Here is a 21,998-nt window from a genome sequence, read left to right as displayed (position 1 = left end):
ACACTTATTTAAAATCGCTATCCAGCGCTTACAAAACGTGGTATTGAACCTACCGATCGTAGGTGTATTGCGAATACGGAACCCACGCGGTATCCGTTTCTCCTTGTAATAGTCACTTAGTGTAATAGCATGATAACGGTAGTCAACTTCCTTTTGTTTTAAACTGAGCCAATCTCTATATAAAGATTCAGTGGATTGTGCATCTGCCTCATCATTTAAAGCTTGATCAAGAAGGATAGAATCAGCCTCCACCTCAGAGAAGGTAAGCATAGTTCCCTGTGTGAGCAATGCAAGATTAACAGTCTCCACAGATTCCATTATTGCTGCAGTATTCATTTCAGCCATACAATAAGCTGACAGACACACTGATGTAATGAAGCTCCCACTTGAATAAAACAGGGTGCTAGAGCCAAGAATCTTAATCCCTGCAGACCAAGAATTCAACATAAACCATAGTTGTGGCAGCACTCCTCAATCACACTTCAAAAAGGGTGCTTCAGGTGTCTTAATTGTACTACCTGTAGAGCCCTTACTACTGGTAAAAAATTTTGCAATCCCTTTAGTGGTAGGAAACATTACATTCAGCATAGGGTCACATGTACTACTAAATTTATCATATACATGATTACATGTCCATGCGGCTATAACTATGTTGGCAAAACCGACCGCACATTACGCGAGAGGATTGCCAATCATAGATTAGCCATTAGGAATGCAGTTGCAACTGGCCACAGTGACCAACCAGTTGCTCGCCACTTTTTTCAGGCAAAACATAGTGTTGCCTGTTTAAAATACATGATTATTGATCATGAACCACTGAGGCTTCGCGAAGGCGATAGATCCCGTAGATTATTACAAAAAGAATCCAGGTGGATTCATAAATTACAAACTCTTGTGCCTCGTGGTCTCAATGAATCCCTGGGATTACACTGTTTCCTATAGGTGCTTCACAGTTGTAACATCAGTCTGCCATTTATGCCTGGGCTTTCACTATATTTTGTTCTTGTATGCAATTATTATCATCTTCCCTTGCAATCTATCAGTAATGCTCGGTAGCAGCTTCTATGTTTCCATTAGCTTCAGTATGTTTTTAATTGTACAGTACATGTATTATTGCACTATGTTTGTATATTGTGTTCATGGATCGGTGTTCCACTGATCTTGTCTGAAACTGTGAAGTCTTTTGCTTACAGTTGCCCCGGTTACGCGGCGAGCGGTGATGACGTCATCTGTGGGCGTCTGCACTCGCGTCCCGCGCCGGAGCTGTTTGACACGCTGTGGTAGGCTTATATAAGGTATGTTTTATACTGTATTTGTTATCCTGATGAAGAAGTAATACACTTCGAAACGTTGCTTTACCCTGCTTGTTGCATGTCATCATTTCTGAGTGCCGCCCGTCTATCTGCTATATATATATATAAATATATATATATACACTGCTCCAAAAAATAAAGGGTATACTTAAACAACACAATGTAACGCCAAGTCAATCACACTTCTGTGAAATCAAGCTGTCCACTTAGGAAGCAACACTGATTGACAATCAATTTCACATGCTGTTGTGCAAATGGAATAGACAATAGGTGGAAATTATAGGCAAGCAATACACCCCCAATAAAGGAGTTGTTCTGCAGGTGGTGACCACAGACCACTTCTCAGCTCCTATGCTTTCTGGCTGATGTTTTGGTCACTTTTGAAAGCTGGCGGTGTTTTCACTCTAGTGGTAGCATGAGACGGACTCTACAACCGTCACAAGTGGCTCAGGTAGTGCAGCTCATCCAGGATGGCACATCAATGCGAGCTGTGGCAAGAAGGTTTGCTGTGTCTGTCAGCATAGTGTCCAGAGCATGGAGGCGCTACCAGGAGACAGTCCAGTACATCAGGAGACATGGAGGAGGCTGTAGGAGGGCAACAACCCAGCAGCAGGACCGCTACCTCTGCCTTTGTGCAAGGAGGAATAGGAGGAGCACTGCCAGAGCCCTGCAAAATGACCTCCAGCAAGCCAAAAATGTGCATTTGTCTACTCAAACGATCAGAAACAAACTCCATGAGGGTGGTATGAGGGCCCGACGTCCACAGGTGGGGGTTGTGCTTACAGCCCAACACTGTGCAGGACGTTTGGCATTTGCCAGAGAACACCAAGACTGGCAAATTCGCCACTGGCGCCCTGTGCTCTTCACAGATGAAAGCAGGTTCTCACTGAGCACATGTGACAGACGTGACGCGTCTGGAGACGCCAAGGAGAACGTTCTGCTGCCTGCAACATCCTCCAGAATGACCGGTTTGGCAGTGGGTCAGTAATGGTGTGGGGTGGCATTTCTTTGGGGGGGCCGCACAGCCCTCCATGTGCTCACCAGAGGTAACCTGACTGCCATTAGGTACCGAGATGAGATCCTCAGACCCCTTGTGAGACCATATGCTGGTGCGGTTGGCCCTGGGTTCCTCCTAATGCAAGACAATGCTAGACCTCATGTGGCTGGAGTGTGTCAGCAGTTCCTGCAAGATGAAGGCATTGATGCTATGGACTGGCCCGCCCGTTCCCCAGACCTGAATCCAATTGAGCACATCTGGGACATCATGTCTCGCTCCATCCACCAACGCCACGTTGCACCACAGACTGTCCAGGAGTTGGCAGATGCTTTAGTCCAGGTCTGGGAGGAGATCCCTCAGGAGACCATCCGCCACCTCATCAGAAGCATGCCCAGGCATTGTAGGGAGGTCATACAGGTACGTGGAGGCCACACACACTACTGAGCCTAATTTTGGCTTGGTTTAAGGATATTACATCAAAGTTGGATCAGGCTGTAGTGTGTTTTTCCACTTTAATTTTGAGTGTGACTCCAAATCCAGACCTCCATGGGTTAATAAATTTGATTTCCATTGATAATTTTTGTGTGATTTTGTTGTCAGTACATTCAACTATGTAAAGAACAAAGTATTTAATAAGAATATATCATTCATTCAGATCTAGGATGTGTTATTTTAGTGTTCCCTCTATTTCTTTGAGCAGTGTACACACACACACACACACACACACACACACACATATATATATACATACACACAGTATATATATATATATATATATATATATATATATATAAAATGCATTATGTGAGAAAAGTGCAATAAAAACAATGGGAATTACTTTATAACGCAAAACTGCAATTCCTTACTGCCACCACATTTAGTATGCAATTAAACCACTAGTACACCAAATGGGGTAGGTTGGTGGTAGAAGATCATGAACACTTACTGTAGCCCCACCCTTAACACCCAATTGTTTAAGACTACTTCACCAACTCCACAGCAACACAACCATAAAGCAATGTAAACCGACACAAAAAATGGGGTCATCAAGACCTAATTAGGTCTGATGGGTCATCAAGACCTAATATTTTAATAGGTCTTCAGACTTCAACACAGCCTTTTGTTATTCTTCAGCATTAGCAAGTTTAAGAAGATATCACCAAAGTAAAATCTTGGCAACCTTGAGTTTAAACGTTTTTATTATATACACATTTAGTATCATAACTTTACCCTAAATGTTTATTTTATCATGCACCAGCAATGCAAAATGTTATTCTTAGCAACTTGTAGGAATCACATAGATTTCGGGTCTAATATTTGAATACTCCTTTATCAGTGCCGAAATTACTAGCAGTGCAGCCGGTGGAATAAAGCGACCCACAGCCAGGGGCATTATAATGAGTAAGACTGACTCTTTACGTGCCACCCACCACTGCCGGTCTGGCCACTAGTCGTTCCATCCTGATCCAAGTAACATAGAATTTACTGCGCATGTGGACCGACTAGATTAGGGGACCCTATCCTAGAGTATAAGCGCACAATGAAAAGCTTCAGGAATTTGCTGATTATACATTTGATACAGGTTACATATATGCTTGGATGCTTTGACTCTATACTATACTATACTCTACTATATACTATATTATACTCATATCATTTTATTTTGTTTCAGAGTGACAAAGCTAACGGTTGTGCCTATCTATTCAGTTCCTGCAATCATTTTTACAATATCTATAAGGTAAATATCACACAGAATATTAAGGTGCATCCTGATATCTACTATGATACAAAAACATCATCTTAAACACAGATGGTCATTTGTGAAATCATTATTATGTAATATATTTTTATAAACTCGTAATAAATTAGTTGTTATTACTACTGCATAAAATGTGGAAATTATGCAACCTCTATGCTCAAATTAGTTTACCGTATACACCTAAAAGTACGCTGCAAAAAGCATCAAACCTAGGGCCTAAATCAGACCTGATCGTTGCTGTGCGTTTTCGCACAGCAGTCAATCAGGTCTAAACTGCGCATGCGCCGGCGCATGCCAGACAGCCGACGCCCGTCTCAGCCCTGCGATCGCCTCTGCCTGATTGACAGGCAGGGGATGTCGCTGGGTGGTAGGGGGCGGTGCAGCGGTGCATGGCCGCCATTTTAGGGGCGCAGTCTGGGCAACGCAGGCTTGCCCAGACCATGCAGGGGGCGGGCCACGGTGGCTGAGTGACATCACACGCAGCCACTGCGACCCGGAGAGCGACGGGTAGATCCCTGGCAGTGCGCAGGAGCTGCGCTGGTAGGGAGCTACTCTTCAAGTACAAAAGCATAGCCGCTCTGCAATGCTTTTGTACTTGTGTGGCGGGATAGGGCCTGACATGCGGGGCAGACTAGCCCTGTGCTGGGCGTCCCCCCACATGTCAGGGACACTGATCTTAGGTGTGCTAAATTTAGCACATCGATGATTAGGTCTAAATTAGACCCCTGGAGCGGGACACATCTGTAATTGATCTATTTGTTTTCAATTTGTTGTTCATTTCAGCATATTGTACCTACTGTATTCATACATTTTGGAAAGAAACAAAACATCTTGTTGGATTTGCTTTGAACTATCTTATTTGTAATATAACGATTATTTTGGAATTACATGGATGGAGGGTGGGGAAGTTCGGCCCAGAGGCAGAGTACCCACTGGGTGTGGAGCTGTGGATAATGTGGGTGGAGATACAGTGGGGGATGGACATCAGTAAGTTGTCATAGGTTGTGCTGTGGGGGTGGGTGTTATTATTATAACATGTCAATCTATCATATAAATGATACAATACCCTACCCTCCATCACACATATACCCTCTAACATACTCACACCCCCCAACTACCTCCCTCTGACAAACATATACCCATCCCTGCCCCAGCTACATCCCTCTCACACACACACACATATACCCCAAGTACCTACCTACCGTTCACACATATATGCTCCTGTCCCAGCCATCCCACTCTCAAACATTTAGATACCCTAGCCCATCTCAGCCACCTACCTCTCACACGTATAAACACAGCCCTGAGTTGAGTACATTTCTATACAGATATCCTCATTTGCAGCTGCCAGGGTGGCAGTCTCGGCAGCCCCCAATGCCAATTCTTTTTAGTAGTACAGTACTTATTTATTTACTAACAGTTTTTTATATAGCGCACACATATTCTGCAGTGCTTTACAGAAAATATTTGGCCAGTAGAGTTTACAATCTATATTATATTCCCTACCATATGTACATGCACACACATTCACACTAGGGTTAAGTTTAGTTTGGTGTCAATTAACCTACCAGTATATTTTTGGTTTGTGGGAGTAAACCAGAGTACCGAGAGGAAATCCATGCAAGTACGAGGAGAATATACAAAGAATATACAAACTCCGCACAGTTTATATAAATGCTTTTTATTACATTTGCAGGCCAGTCCTCAAAATGAGAAACCGGAAAAAATGAAATGTGTTGTTGACATATTGCTGCAAATAGTGGTAATTATATACTTTTTGTCTCTGTAATATGTGAGAAATACAGGAATATTTAATCATATTCATTTAAGTACTTAACTGGCCAAGATTATTTTTCCAAAATTGAAAATTTTTAAATGATAAAATTATGTAAATAAATGCTTTTTAAATCCATTTCAGCATAACTGTATTAAGAAATATACAGGTTTGTTTATAAAATCATAGTGAATAAGTGTTAAATAGCTCTTATTTACTTAATTTGATAGTTTAGAAAATCAAGAAGTTTGGGTATCTTAATAAAATTATACTTCCACTTCTTGCAGGACTTCACAGTGCCAGATGCGACAATGTCAGGGAAATCCCAGCCTGACGTGGTTGCATTAGATACAACTGTGGTAGAGTAGGTCATATTTGCATATTAGAAAATATTACTATTTTAACAGAATTTCTAATTTCCATATTTTCCCTAATTATAATTCATTGGAGCAATTAATAGCAATTTACATTGCATTTGATTAAAATTGCTTTACATGCTGATGAAAATTTACCTCAAAATTGTAAATGTATTAATGCAGATTATCATTCTCTAATTTTTTTTTTCTTGTCCTTTCCAGGGTGCGTTAGCCTCACACATTAATATTTCAGTACCAGATTTTTTATCATGTATGGTGAGTCTGTTTGTCATTTTTAATATGTTGTACAGCATTTACTCGCACGTAAAAACATTCTCTGTAATTTTCTAAAATATTGGCGTCAAATGGAGTCGTAATGCTTTTTTTTGTCATACTGCAGATTTTAATATTCATTTTTAAATAGTTTTATATATCTTTATATACAGTATGTAGTTTTTATTATTGTTGTTAGCATTACTTAGTGCCAGTATATTATTCTCTGCTGTAAAATCACAGAATACTTGCTTATTCACTTCATTTAACAATTTTTACACACACATTGTGTAATTATTTCATCATTTTCATAACACACAAATGAAGTTCAACAATTGACTGATAAGATAATTTCCACAGGATGCAGTATTAGCACAAATGTCTCCATTAGAAATGTAATGGTCGTTTCATCTTCATAAGGTATTCGTATGATCAGTCCCCTAGTGTGCATTTAGATAGTGTCTTGACTCAACAGGCTGACACAGGGGAATATATAATAAGGTACAGGTTTATAGAAGTGGAGATGGTGCATGTTTCTGATAGCAACCAATCAGATTCCAGCTATTATCTTCTAGAATTGCTAGATAAATGATAAGTAGAAACTTATTGGTTGCTATGGGAAACAACTCCACTTCTATAAACCTGCAACTCAGTTAATATAGTCCACTGTATCTAAAGTAAGTAAAACTACTCAGATGTTGCAGGATTTTAAGTATTATACATTCCTGGCAGCTGACACAAATTAACAGCTGATGGTGCGAGACTCACCTTGTCCTTAGATGCCCTTGCTTTGTTTTAGCTGAGTTTAGCTCTTCAATAGCCCAATACAAGGAAGGTAATTCAGCAGTAAAGTTTCAGAAAGACATTTTTCTTACCTGTGAAATTTTAGGTAATATTTTAGAGTTTTAGAAGTAATATTTAATAAAATTAAAGGAATTTGCCTCCTTATATTAAATTTCTTTTCAACAGATTTTTGTAGTAAACCATTAATGTATATTCACCTGAAAGGGAGTGTAGGTAGATGCTGGTATATTTTGTTTCTGGGAGAATACAGAGACAGCATTCCACAGTACTGTACAAAAAGAGAACAATACTTGTAAAATATCTTATCTAACTGGATAAGAAAAGTGAGAGACCAGGTGACAGAGAGTGCTGGTCAAGAAACTAAAGGGGTGTACACACGGAGAGATTTGTGCTTATTTTATAAGCTGCTATGTATATATGTGTATGTATGTGTATGCCCCATAGTGATAGTGATGCGCGGCCCCATGCGGCGCTATCGCTGGCTCAGATCTTGACTGCATGTAGTCATGATCTGGCTAGATCACAAGGCTCTCATTGAGCCTTGCGGTCTACAGTAGTTAGGGTCGGGCTAGCACACATTGCAGCGTGTGTACAGACAATCACAGTGATGTATGCTGAACCCACATCCGTCTCAGCACACATTGTGCTGAGCCTGAATCGGGCCGTGTGTACCCATATTAAGGATCATACCCCAAAACAAACAAGTGCCACCTTTGATTTACACCCCTAAACCACAGTCAATATTATTTATCTTACATAAGTAATTGATGTGTTGGCAGAGAATAAAGGAGCGTACTTCAGTTTGAGATGGTCCAGTGTCCATTCTTCTAGTATCTGTATATGTACTGAAACAGTACACCTGTGTCATCTCAATTACTTATCTAGTTATTAAATTTGCATATGCAAAAGCTCTTATAGACTTTTTTCCCCTTATTCCTAGCTGTCTAAATAAAGAGTAGAAAGACCACAGGGCTAGGTGCACATGCGTGTATAAAGCTCACATGTCATTCAGGGGCATATTGGTATGGGAAACCAACCCAGGAAATTTCTTAAAGCAGCCCTAAAGGGGCAGGGTCTATTGAGGGGTGGGGTTTGTGGATGGGGGCGGGATACCGTCTCATAGGGCCTGATACTGAGTTGGCCGCAGTTGCAGCCTTCCTTGCATCTTTTGCTGTAGTTGCATCTGTGACTTTATGCTAATGTTGCTACAAATCCCTTTCCTGGTATACATCTGTGCATCTGAATATGCAAGTACTGAAACACCCGCAGTGTCTACAGATGCTGTAATCATGCTTTGTGCATCTTTAGACACCACCAGCAGTCGCACCATTGAAACTTTCTCCAGCCCTATGCTAGGTGCAGATCATCTGTCTGAGTATGGCCTCCAATGTGAGCAATTCAGCATCTCTGTATGCAGTAACTATCAGTAACATGCCCATGTGAACCCAATAACACACCCATACTATGTTAGATCTGCATCTGATCAGCCAACTCCCTGTAACTGCACAGGTAAACCAAACACATCTAATAAACTTCTTGGTGCATGCGTCTGACCCTGTACTGCATCTCTACAAACACCAGTGAGATATATGTGCAGTGCAGATGCAGATAAGAAATATTACTCCACTACTGTACTGTATGTCTGACATCATTGCTGCAGACAAGCCTGTTGGAAGCTGGTTCCTGGTTTAAAATGGACTCTAACTAATAACAGACTTGATTGGCAAAGATATGCCAGTTTTAACTTTCTGATAACGTGTAATTAATCCCAAGTTAACCCCTCTGCTTTCACTACACTATGGGGGTAATTCTGAGTTGAGCGCAGCAGGAATTTTGTTAGCAGTTGGGCAAAACCATGTGCACTGCAGGGGAGGCAGATATAACATGTGCAGAGAGAGTTAGATTTGGGAGTGGTGTGTTCAATCTGCAATCTAAATTGCAATGTACAAATAAAGCAGCCAGTATTTACCCTGCACAGAAACAAAATAACCCACCCAAATCTAACTCTCTCTGCACGTTATATCTGCCTCCCCTGCAGTGCACATGGTTTTGCCCAACTGCTAACAAAATTCCTGCTGCGATCAACTCAGAATTACCCCCTATGTGCATCAACCTGCTTATTTTTATTTTTAATATATACAGATGTAGCCAGTGCCACGCTCATCCAGCCTGCAGTGTGGCTTATTCGTAGCAATGAAGGCACGGCAAGTATGCCCATGACTAGGATGCGTGAGTGAATCTATGTGCGCATGCCCATTGGAATGCATACAGTAGGCGGCGTACTCAGACGCAGCTTAATGTGTTTAGGTGCACCACTACACCTAGGTGCGGCATGTGTTCCCGTGCGGCCGAGTCGCAGGCTGGATGAGCGTGGCTACATTACATCTGTACACAAGGTGATGATTTTTCAAAGCCTACAGGTCTTTTCATCAGGTCATGCAATGTGATACAAACAGAAAATGCAGCATCACGTTGCTTGACCTGATGAAAAGGCCTATGCAACATTAAATGCCATCATTAAAGCATGTTATGCTGTAATTGAATAATATACCCCTAACATCAGTCTGCGGACTGCCGCCTTGTTTCTTCAGAGAAGTGCACTGCTCTTTCTTACGAGGAATTCCTCTCTATATGTCTATAGAGAGCTCAACAACACCCCCCCCACACACACAATACCTTTCATTGTATACACAGTGCCTTACACCATACTATTCCTCAGTATCCATAGTGCCCACCATAGTATTCCCCAGTACACACAGAACCCCCATATATGACACCCAGTTTATACAGCACCCACACATATAACACCTAGTATATACAGCTCCCCCACATTACCCCCCAATTCACAGTGCCCCCTTATTAGCTCCAATGCACACAGCACACTTGTATTACCCTTCAGTACAAAGGGCACCCCCAGCCCACATAGGTCCCCCCTATTACCCTCCAGTACATACAGTGTGAGAATATTGCCCCCAATTTGCCCATTTTACCCCCTCAGTTCATTTAGCTCACCATTACCACCAGTACATTAAACTACCCCATGTTGCCGCTGCACAACTCAGTCACCAGACATCTCCAGCGGCGGCCCCTACCTCCACTACCACTTCACATATGGTCACAGGCACAGCTCAGTGTGCTGTGCCCTAAGCTTGGTGGCAGCCCTGTCACTATGTGACAGCGTCTGCTGATGAGAGAGGGGGGTTGGCCCAGCGGTAAGTGGTCCTGGTCTCTAGGTGTCCCAATCCACCCCTGCATGTCATTCCACACAACCGGCATAGCAAGATTTTTATAGGATGAGAAGCAAATAAAGGAAAAATAGCTGCCCCAATATTTCAATGTATAAAATCCAGCAACCACTGCAGAGACGGAGGGTCATTCACACAGATAATCGGTTGCAGGTTATTGGCTACCCTACCTGACTGTGGCTTCTAGACCTAAACCATAACCTGCAGCCACCCAATATAGTTACCAGCCAAGTGGTAGCTTCTGCTCTTTTACCTGCATCAATCAAAAATAAGATCTGAAACTCAGCCAGGTACAAGTACCAAGAGCTTAGCACAGCAGGTTTTCGACCAAGTAGGACCAAGAGTAAAAAGTCCCATTGGTGACCCCCCTGCCCTTAAAAAAAAATAAAAAAATTCCCAACACATTATTGTTTTTAGTGTGTACATAATACAATGATAACCTGGACTATGGGGGTAATTCTGAGTTGATCGCAGCAGGAACTTTGTTAGCAGTTGGGCAAACCCATGTGCACTGCAGGGGAGGCAGTTATAACATGTGCAGAGAGAGTTAGATTTGGGTGGGTTATTTTGTTTCTGTGCAGGGTAAATACTGGCTGCTTTATTTTTACACTGCAATTTAGATTGCAGATTGAACACACCACACCCAAATCTAACTCTCTCTGCACATGTTATATCTGCCTCCCCTGCAGTGCACATGGTTTTGCCCAAATGCTAACAAAATTGCTGCTGCGCTCAACTCAGAATTACCCCCTCTATGGTGATTTCTCTGCAGTGGGGAATCTCTTGAGAAATTGATCCTCATTAGGCAGACAGTCTTTTATTCATTATTCGTGGACAAGTGGATATGATCCAGAAGACACCTGTTTGAATGGAAATATAACCACCAAACTACCTAGATTCAACCAGACAATACATAAAATAATTAATATTAAGTTTTTGATCAGGGCAAAATGGGAACTTTTTTGTACCTATAATGCCACCACCACGTCACTGCCAGTTGTGTGCCCCCTTTCTGCTCCTCTTCACAGCTGCTCCTCCCTTTGGCAGTGTGCCATCATGATGTAAAGTGCCTAGTGCTGCACAGCTCCACACCCCTGGCAGAAAACACCATGACCTGGATCAGAAGCAGCCATGGCCCTGCAGAGAGCACCACTGCCCACATCATCCACTGTGCTGGGTGGTACACAGGAGGCACCTTATGCCCCCTGCATCCAGCTCCTACAGTAAACCTTTTTTACAGTTTATCAGCAGGGGTTGTTGGCCCTTGTACCCCTCCTAATTATACCACTATTCCTCACAATTAGATAAGGGCTACAAATAATATAAAGTATCAAGTCACATAAGGATTTTATTTTTTAAAATACAGTTTATGACATTTTGTTTTATATTTATTTCATTTATTTATTTCTGATTTTTACGTTTTTTGTGTAGGGTATTTCATCTACAGCTGTTAATGCATATAAGGTAAGTCTTTTACAGTAATTATTATTATTATTATTATTATTATTATAGGACACTACAAGGTATCTGCAGTGCCATACATTGACAATGAAATTCCTTAATTATTGCAAGAATACATACAGTAGGACTTTTATAAATACATTTGAAAAACTAAAAACAGTGGGGATGCGTGGAGTAGAGGGTAGGATAGAGACACTTGCTAAAGCTTGAGAGAGGAAGCAATGATGGGTTGCACATTAGGGGAGTAGGGAGCAAACAGCACTGAAAGAGCGTGTAAGCAACTAAGTGTATGGACAGACAGGATAAGAGTTCAATGGTGTGAAAAATGTAAACAGGGGAACATATGCAAATAGGTGACTAGGATAGTGCTAGGAGAAGAGAACAAAGGAAAAGGGCCCTGCCCTTGACAGCTTCCAGTGGAATGGTAGCAACAAGGATGGTGAAATTACTGACTGGCTCACATGAAGGATTGCTTCTTGAGAGTCAGAAATGTAGGAGAAAGTAGAATAATTGAGGAATGTTTAGTGACAGTGACTTTTAACTTTTGTATTCTGTGTTGGATTGGAGAGCTAGTGAAGCAATGTGTAGTGGAGGAGGATGACATAGAGTGGCATTAGAGGCAAAGGAGATGGGCAGCAGCATTAATGATAGTCTGCACTGAAATAAGTTGAGTGAGAGGAAGGCCAAAGTGGAAGAGATACAGTAGCTGTAATATAGTAGTGGACGATGAGTGCATGAATGAGATATAGGTCTTATCCTTATGACGAGGGAATTGGGGGCCGGTCGGCGGCGTTTTCAGGTCAGCTGCATGATGTCACATGTAGCCGCTCTGATAGGAAAAATGGGGGCTGTCTTGCTGTGGCTGCAGGGGGTCATTCACAATTGCTGCGACCACAATCGGATTGCGTTCACATCGCAATCGGATTGCGGTTGCAGCTGCGTGGCGGGAATTAGCATGCTGGGCGGCCTTGCCCTGAGATGAGCGGCCCCCAGCATGCTACAGAAGGGATTGCAGATTCTGCTTTTTAGTAGAATCTGCAGTCAGTGCTGAATAGGGTCCACTAGCCATTAAATTATTGTAATTTTCTTTCTTATACATTACATTCTTCTTTTAATGGGCTCTAACTGAAAATCAATTGACCAAAAACGGTCATGAAATAATTACGTACAGTATGTCATATTCTTTGGGTGTAGTATGGTATGCCGGCGGCCGGGATCCTGGCGGCCAGCATACCGGCACCGGAATCCCGACCACCGGCATACCAACAGCTGGGCAAGCGCAAATGAGCCCTTGCAGGCTCGCTGCGCTCGCCACGCTGTGGGCACGGTTGCGCGCTATGCATGTCACACTATTTATTCTCCCTCCAGGTGGGTCGAGGAACCTCAAGAGGGAGAATAGTTGTCGGTATGCCGGGTGTCGGGATTCCGGTGCCGGTATACTGAGCGCTGGGATCCCAACAGCCGGCATACTGAATACCACCCATTTTCTTTGTGTTATGCATAACTATATAACTATATGAGAAAGATTTTACTGCTAAGGTGGTTCAGCAAGTAAATAATAAAAATGTCTAATAAAATAAACTTTTGTTCCCAGACTGGAGACATGAACGGATTTTATGGATCTATATCTGTTGACTTATTTTACAATACTGTTCAGACTTCTTTGGTAAGTTCACAGTACAATTTTTTACTTGTTCATTAAGTTAAACTTGATAACTTTAACTATTGGATATTACACACAAAATATTTAGATAAAGCTTCCATGCTTATTTTTTGTAAAATGTGTTATTTCTTTTTGTTAAAAAAACAAAAATGAAGTCTGAATTGTGACAACATAACTAAGAATGTGTATTAATTTTGTGCAAATTAAGCAAAATTTTACTGAAAGACCAATGTAAATAAATGACATAAATTGTTATTTGAGTGCTAATTCTCAGTTATATACCAGGTGATATGCTCAGTTATTTCATGCATCTGTAGTACTGATGATTAAATAACTGCATTTTTTATTGTCTGCTATACAACTGATGATCTGATATTACTATACTATACAATGTTTTTGTATTTAGTATAAACAAATAGAAACAAATCAGTCCCAACGTGTACACAAACTTATGCTGTCACCTAAGAAACAGGACCATTGGAATGCCAACAAATTCAACTAAACAGTACAAATTATAGACAAATGGCACTCAGTGAGGTTCCAAATTGAAAAAAAAAAGTAAATTCACCAGATCACTCAGAAAAGTTCTCCGAATATTTTGTGGAATAGTCTATCCTTGAGCTTAAGGCTGATCCCACTTTTACAGTCCAATAAGTCCACTATGGCTGAAGTCCCTTTTCCTCTAAATTGAAGAATTCAGAGCACACATCATAGCACAGTCGCTTAGATGTCCCTTATAATATGTATATCTAGTGTCACTGTATTATCTATTATAACCACCACTGCAATAGAGATTGCGACATATCCGGAAAATCCGGTGATATGAAGAAGTATTAAATATAGATAGATGATAACTACATATAGAGACCCCTTCCCCTTTGGTCATCTGTTTACTATATAAAATCTTGTAATTGAGCAGTTTCTTTTCCATCAGGTACAGTATTAATCAATACACCACATGAGCAGGGCAAGATTAAACCTTAGGGGGGCCCAGAGCACTTAAGACAGGGGGGCCCTCCCCTCTTGTCATGATTGCCGCTGGCTGTGCCCGCTGTCTGTGTACCTCCTTTGCGTGTATCTCCATTTTGTAGAAATGCAGGTCTTACCTGCAGTCCTGCATCAAGAGCCAACAAGGGCCCGGGTACTGGAGGGAGCTCATCTCACTTGTGTCTCATAGCCTCATCTCTTCCCTGTGTCTCTCAGCCTAATGTAGACTACATTACTGTAGCTGCAATGTCTCTTTATTAATGTTTTAAATCCCCAGAGCGCCACCTTGGCTTGCTTGTTTATGCATCCTCTATTTGGGCAATGGGGCCATTTGCTGTTGTGGGCACACAGACAGCGGTACTCATCCCCTGAATCCCTGCCTCCCCCCCCCCCCCCCCTCCAGTTTCAGTTATAATATGTATTATTTACAAAACACTGATATTATGCAGTGGTGCACATTGGGAGGATCCTGACACAAAGTAAGTTACATAAAATGACATGAGAAGGTTAAAATAGGTCAGAAAACGGTTAATTGAGTCTGCACAGGATCAGTTATGTAAATGCAGATGATATCAAAAATTATGCTATTAAAGCCATAGCTCTAAAATAAACCTACATATGGCCATGTATTCCAAAATAATTAGAGTTTGGCGCTGGGTTGGCGGTGCTCCCAGAAAATAGTTCAGTAAACTATTAGAAAAAATGGGGGAGATGATTCCCGTGTAGTACCGGAACCAAAGGAGAAAAGAAAGACTATGTGTCTCTTCTGGGGCACACTTATATACGTCAATTGTAAGAATATTTGTGTTATTATTGAATTAAAATATAACTTTTATTATTATACCTCCTATAATATTGGCTCAAGGCAACAAAAAACAAGAAAAGAATTACAATGTGTATAGACCAATAAAAATAGTGTCACTAATTGTAAATACTGGTGTTGTAGCTCAATGAGCAGAAATATGTATCCGATGTTAAGGATGGATCTCTTCTTCCTATTTGGTTATAATATTCACTGTAATAGAGGTATATCAGGAAGAGAGAAGGAATGTGTACTGGGCTTTAATCAATTTACTGGTGAGGTGCTGTTCTGAAAAGAATATACTGTGATACTTGGTTCTGGGTCCTGTGTCCTTGGTTAGGATAAAAATACCTGCGGTACCCGGTATTCTCTGGTGGTCTCCCAACCAGGTACTGACCTGACCCACAGTGCTTGGCTTGAAAGATCAGACGAGGTTGGGCATACTCAGTGTGGTTTGACCGCAGGTAACTATATCACACCTGATGACACTGGAAACCATGTATTGTCTTGATCTGAAATGCCTGTGGGTTAGGTTTGTTTTGTCTGGTCTGAGATCCCTGTAGAGACTCACCAGGTCATCAAAAGTGCTAAGTGCTTCAAAGAATAGTGCGAGAATACTTTAGATGGTGAAATGAAAATGCTGTGTAAAATTTTGAAAATTTAGAAAATTTGGAAAAAAGAGAATCAGGTCTGTGTTTCAAACCACTTCTGCTTTTTCATCATCTGCCCAAGCATTGAATGAAGAAATGAGAGGGTGGTAGAACATGACACTGAGACGGAAGAAAGATAGGGGAACACTTCTGCTGTCCTGTAATATGGCAACCTTGTGCTCTGTTTACATAATGCTTTGCAGAGCCCCAAGGTTGTTTGAACAGGATGAGAGAGAGTTCCAGAAATCCTATGTTAATGAAAAAGTTGCAGAACAAAAAAAGGGAAACAAGGGGTCTTTTGTTGAAAATAGGACCACTTGCTTACTAATGAAGCTATTTGGTGTTAATTCTCATAATGTTCTACAAAAGTTTATGTACAATCAGTAAATTGAAAGAAAATTAGATTTTAAGGCATTTTCCAAATGTATAGCACTTATATTATAAGAGAGGAAATTAAATATGATATAACAGTATCTCTTGTTGTAAATGTGCACAAATAGATATAAATAATCCTGTGCAAGGACTGGACCAAGTAAGAACCATCAATAATAATAAGCACCCACTTTAGTAGTTAATACTGTATTCTGGACAATGATGCGGCTCCTGCTATGACGTGATATATTCCCGTGGGTCCCTGATTGATATAAATACCAGATATTGGGGCGGATGTATTAACCTATATAGTCAAAATCTCAAGAAAAGTTAGTGCAGATCGCAAGGTGAAAGTCACCTTGCGATCCCGATGCGCGGTCCCGCCAGGTCGGCATCGCAAGAAAAGATAGACTGTGCAGGCAAGTCAATCCTTGCTAGATCGGTGTACTATCTAGTTCATCTCACATGTCAATGACATCTCACATAAGCCAAAATCTCACATAAGCCAAAATCGTATGCACACATAGTCCATATCCCAAGAAAAGTTAGTCAAAATCTGTGCTATCTGGCCTCTGGGGAGTTCAAGGGAAATCGGGCATAGCAAGAATCTCACCGTGTGTACACACCCTTAGAGGCAGTGGTGTCACAAGGGGGGTGCTGGGGGTGTGACCCATTCCCGGGTGTCACCTGCCGAGGAGTGACACCAAAATGCCGGCTCCTGTCACTGTGTAGGAGCCAACGTAGCAGGTACAGCACTCCCCGGAAGGCAGCCTGCACATCTCTCAAACCTCTCAAGTGATGAAAAACGTGCGTCGGGATGCGAAGCACCACCCCAACCATCAAAGCCCCACCCCCTTTTCAGAACCCACGTCCCGGAAAACAAGTGACGTGGCACGAAGCCCCGCCCCCACAGTGATGCCCCACCCCCTTACCATGAAGCTCCGTCTCTTTTTTTACCGCCGCACCGGGTGTCCGGAGGGTAAGTGACGCCTCTGCTTTGAGAATGGGCGTAACTGGGGAGGGGGGGGGGACACGACTAGGGGAGCATGTGACCTGGGTGCCGGCTTGGAGAAGGGCGCCGAGACTGGCACTTTAATCCTTCCTAACGCCCCTTCCTACACGGCAGCGTTTGCTTACAGACAGTGCTGCGCCGCCTATGAAGAAGCAGAGCACTGCATTGCAGAGATGAAACTAAAAATAAACTACATTTCCCAGCAGCCCTTGCTGCCGGTAGCTGTGGTTTACTTTCAGTTTCATCTTTGCAGCGTGTGATGACGTGATCGGCAGAGCAGGATTAAAGACTGAGCACAGGGGACAAGTTACCCCCTTCCCTCCCCGCCAGTGCATTTAATCATTGCAGGCAGTGCACTGCTGAACTGGTAAGAAGCATCCTGAGGTCCGAGAAGGGGGCGGGGCTAAACGGCACTGTACATGGTTGTGTCTATGTTACCTTCGTGCTAAGGACCTGGACAAAACAAGAGGGCAGGAGAGCACTTCCTCCCTTACAGCTCCTAAATGTTTTCTTTGTTCTACGTTCGTTTGGGGAATTTTTTTTTTATCTATGCAGCGTTGTACCCTCGCGGGTTCGCTTCACTCGCCACACTTCGGGCTCGGTGTCTCGCTCCGCTCGCCACACTTTTCTATTCCAAATAGATTGTGGCATGGACTCAGGGGGTTATGGGAAAGGTCCTCTCCACGAAGAGAAACTAGACGCTACCCACTGTACACAGTGCCATGCCAGCCAGGTTGTGTCTATGTTACCTTCTGACAGCCAGCCAGCCAGCCAGCAGCATGGGAAAGAGGAGAGGAAGAGAGCAGCAGCACAGACTAAATAGTGAGTATGACTCAGGGAAGGGTCACTGTGTGTGTGTGTGTGTGTGTGTGTGTGTGTGTGTGTGTGTGTGTGACTACTATATATGTATGTATGAATGTGTGCTTGCGTGTGACTGTATGTGAATAGGTGTGTGACTACATATCTGTATGTGTGCTCGTGCAGGGGCGGATCCAGAAGAAAATGAAAGGGGTGACACCATGATAGGGTAACAGTAATAGTTATATTTACATGCACCTAAGGCACGTGTGCTCCCAGATATGGGGTGTGGGGGGCGTGGCCTCACAGAATACGCCATCAGGTAATGATTGGTTGTAGGAGTGCATCCTGGTTTATTGCCAATGTTTCACCCTGATGAAAAGGCTGATTGGGCCTTGAAATGTTGGTCACCTGTTCCATTAGTTATGGGAGCCTGGTAGGCACCCCAGCACAATATAATTATTATAGTTTTTAGTTGGTGGTGGCAGGTGCAGCATACCTTGTTTTTGGCACTGCACAGTGACTCAAACTGCAGGACACGAACTACCCATCATTGATTAGCAGAAGCAGCCAGCTGGATCTCCAACAAGCAGCATAAGACATCTGCAGGACAGTCCTGTCACAATCACACGGGCCGCCTTCTCAAAGCCGAGGCTGAGTTTGACTGCACCTAGCATGGTGGTAAAGGAAGTGGAGGAGGAAGTGCTGTGAAACTGTGCTGTGCAGTGACGGCTAATGAAGCCTTCTGCGCCGTCATAAGTAACAGTCTTACTCAATGCTGGCATTTAAACCCCGTGCCTAGGCTGGACTCTGGCCTGCTGGCAGTGAGGGAGGTAGGTTCTGGTGTAAGCATGGGGAGGCTGGAGCTGCAGCTCCAGCCTCCCCATTGGTTACAACATGGACTGGCTATTAGAGCCGCAGCGGGTCCTAGTGCCTGCCAGCTCTTTTATCAAATCTGACCGACGGAAATAGCAGTAGTGTGCTGCTGTTCTCCTTTTGAAAAAAAAATAAGTCAGAAACGACCGGGGGGGCATGTGCCCGAGTGCCCCCCCTGGATCCGCCTATGTGCTTGTGTGTCACTGTATGTATACATGTCACTATATATGCATACCTTCCAACTTTTGGAAATGGCAAGGAGGGACACCAGCGTGCGCAAAGTGTGCGCCCGCCCAAAAAAGTGCGTGACCTGCTGAAAAGGGAGTGTGGCTTCACGGGAGGGCCCGCGATTGCGAGCCATGCCCCCATTTTCGTCACTGAGGGGGCATGCCCAGCGCTCTGTGAGCTGCTGGCATGTCCCCTCTCCTCCCACCTGCACTGCGTCTATTCACCGCTGCTCTTCCTCCCAACTGCCCCACCACGGGATACTGCGGCCCATGGGTCGGACAGCGGGACTGTCCTAAAAAAACGGGACTGTCCCACGAAAATCGGGACAGTTGGGAGGTATGTATATGTATGGAATGTAGTTATGTGACCGGGTCACAATACCGGAACCTACATCCCGCCCCCTGAACATCCCGACAGTCACCCATAGATTGGGAATGGAACCTGTGGCGAGGGAATAGAACCTGTGGGAATAGAACTTTTGTTGCGCTCGTCGTCATCCCCCACCCACCGCCGCCATCTTACGGCTGGGCTCCCAGTGTTGGGATGCTGACCATCAGTGAAACAGCCCCAACCCATATGTATTTATACAGGTGTGTGATTGATTGTATGTATGTATGTAAGTGAATTTATGTGTGCGTGTATGTGTTTAGGTGTGTGATTTTATGTATCAATGTATGGGTTGTTATTTTATATTTTCTTCATCTGTAGCCCATATAAATAAAAAATGAAAATAAAAAGTATGAAAATGCCTAGCTATCCCCTTTGCCCTTATGGAGTTTATATTTACAGTATATGCTGAGAACGGTGGGCGGCACTCACAGGACTCTCAATAATAATCAATCAGCACGTTGATGTGATTATTGTTGAGAGTCCTGTGAGTGCTGTTCTCTGCATATCGTATGGTGCACGCCCCAGGAGGGCACCCAGGCAAGTTGTTGTTTAACCGGAGTGCCGACCACCATTTGCATATATATATATATATATACCCACAACGATCCTGCACTCTCATCTCATAATATCCAACGTTGCGGGTGCTCCCAATAGACCCGATCGGTCCACTTGAACAACAGTGTTTCCACTAGGTGGAAGGTGCACTCTTGCTGAAATGAATATAGTCCGTTCATAAAAAGACTTTTATTGAAGTGGTCGACGTTTCGGTCCATTTAACGAACCTTTCTCAAGACCAGTAACACATTTAGGTTGACATCATTCATCAAATAATTAATGGTGTGTCTAAAATAAAAAACAAAGACAAATACACATATTAAGGGACTGAGCCTCCCAGGCCATGTGACATCCAGCTAAATCTTAAAATCAACACAACAATACCAACTCAACCCATCACCAGACAGGGACATATGTGACGGGGACCACTACTCTGGGTGAACGCACCACCTCCACCAATACAGTCACCACCCATACAGACCTTTGAAAAAGCTGCTAGCTGAACGCAGCGAAACGCGTCAGGTGTACAGGGGACCCAAAGCCAGAGACTACTAATTGGAAGACCGAACCACCCCCCACACAAATTCCGGATCGCCATATACGAATTGGAGGACTCAAATAGCAGATTGGACCGACAACTTCTACAATCCGCATTGCATGAGGAGCTCACCATTCAAAATCCAGGAGCACCAATTCCTCTAGCGGTAATTGCTATCATATGGGACACTGCTTACCTCCTAAATATTCATATATACCGGACTCAGATCGATCTGGGGGATCAATTTGGAACGGACTCTTCCATTCATCGAATAATTTCAATTCTGGCCAATTGGGTAACGCCTTTTTATTATACCTTACTATATGGTTTTATCAAGTTTTATTCATGTTGCATGCATTTTATAATATATTGATCATAAGAATCTAGTGATATTATCTGTTTATAATAAATTGTACTAGTAATATACCAATATCATTATTGTCAGAATATATTTACTTAGCGCAGCCTTCCATTTTCCTTTGTTTATCTACCTGGTGGGGGTGACTCCCCCTAATTTAAGGCAGCAGCTCGGTGAAACACCTTATACCCAAAGCGCCCGAGTACCCTTGGGTAACCAAACATTCACTTGATCGCTGTTGTGCATTTTCGCACTGCAGTGATCGGGCCTGAACTGCGCATGTGCCGCCACCGTGCCGCCGCCGCAGTGTGCCGGGGCATGCCAGACAGCCAGAGGTGGTCGCTGGCCGGGAAGCGTTTGGCCGCTGTTTAGGGGACGTGGTCCAGGCAACCCAGGCGTGCCCGAACCGTTGGGGTGCGGGCCGCGGCAGCTGCGTGACATCACATGCAGCCGCTGCGGCCTTCACAGCAACGAGTAACTCCTGCAAGCGCGCAGGAGCTGCGCTGGCAGGAAGTTACTCCTACAGTACAATAGCATTGCCGCTGTGCGGGGTAGGGCCTGACATGTGGGATGGACTAGCCCTGTGCTGGGCATCCCCCCGCATGTCAGTGTGCCTGATCGAAGCTGTGCAAAATTTTGCACAGCTACGATCAACTCTGAATCACCCCCTTAAACAATCAAGTGAATTCTACAAAAAAGTCTAAAAATTAGTAATTACACATGGTTCTTCAAAAGGATCACTGCTCACTATAATTATTTAAAACCAAAAATATTAATGCAAATTCAT

At 43.2% G+C, this 21,998-nt stretch overlaps 1 protein-coding gene across 1 annotated transcript in view; it reads left to right on the top strand.

Annotated features, from left to right (window-relative positions):
- The window catches only part of LOC134935487 (uncharacterized), a 42,548-nt gene that overhangs the window by 8,802 nt on the left and 11,748 nt on the right, over window positions 1-21,998 (top strand). The window contains exons 3-7 of the mRNA XM_063930531.1: window positions 3,983-4,048; window positions 5,766-5,831; window positions 6,422-6,475; window positions 11,953-11,985; window positions 13,577-13,648. Of these exons, the coding sequence (XP_063786601.1) occupies window positions 3,983-4,048; window positions 5,766-5,831; window positions 6,422-6,475; window positions 11,953-11,985; window positions 13,577-13,648 (291 nt within the window). The remainder of the gene's footprint in view (window positions 1-3,982; window positions 4,049-5,765; window positions 5,832-6,421; window positions 6,476-11,952; window positions 11,986-13,576; window positions 13,649-21,998) is intronic.

The sequence above is a fragment of the Pseudophryne corroboree genome, chromosome 6 (assembly GCF_028390025.1).
Source record: "Pseudophryne corroboree isolate aPseCor3 chromosome 6, aPseCor3.hap2, whole genome shotgun sequence".
Taxonomy (NCBI): Eukaryota; Metazoa; Chordata; class Amphibia; order Anura; family Myobatrachidae; genus Pseudophryne; species Pseudophryne corroboree.
This window is presented reverse-complemented; position numbering and strand designations above follow the sequence as displayed.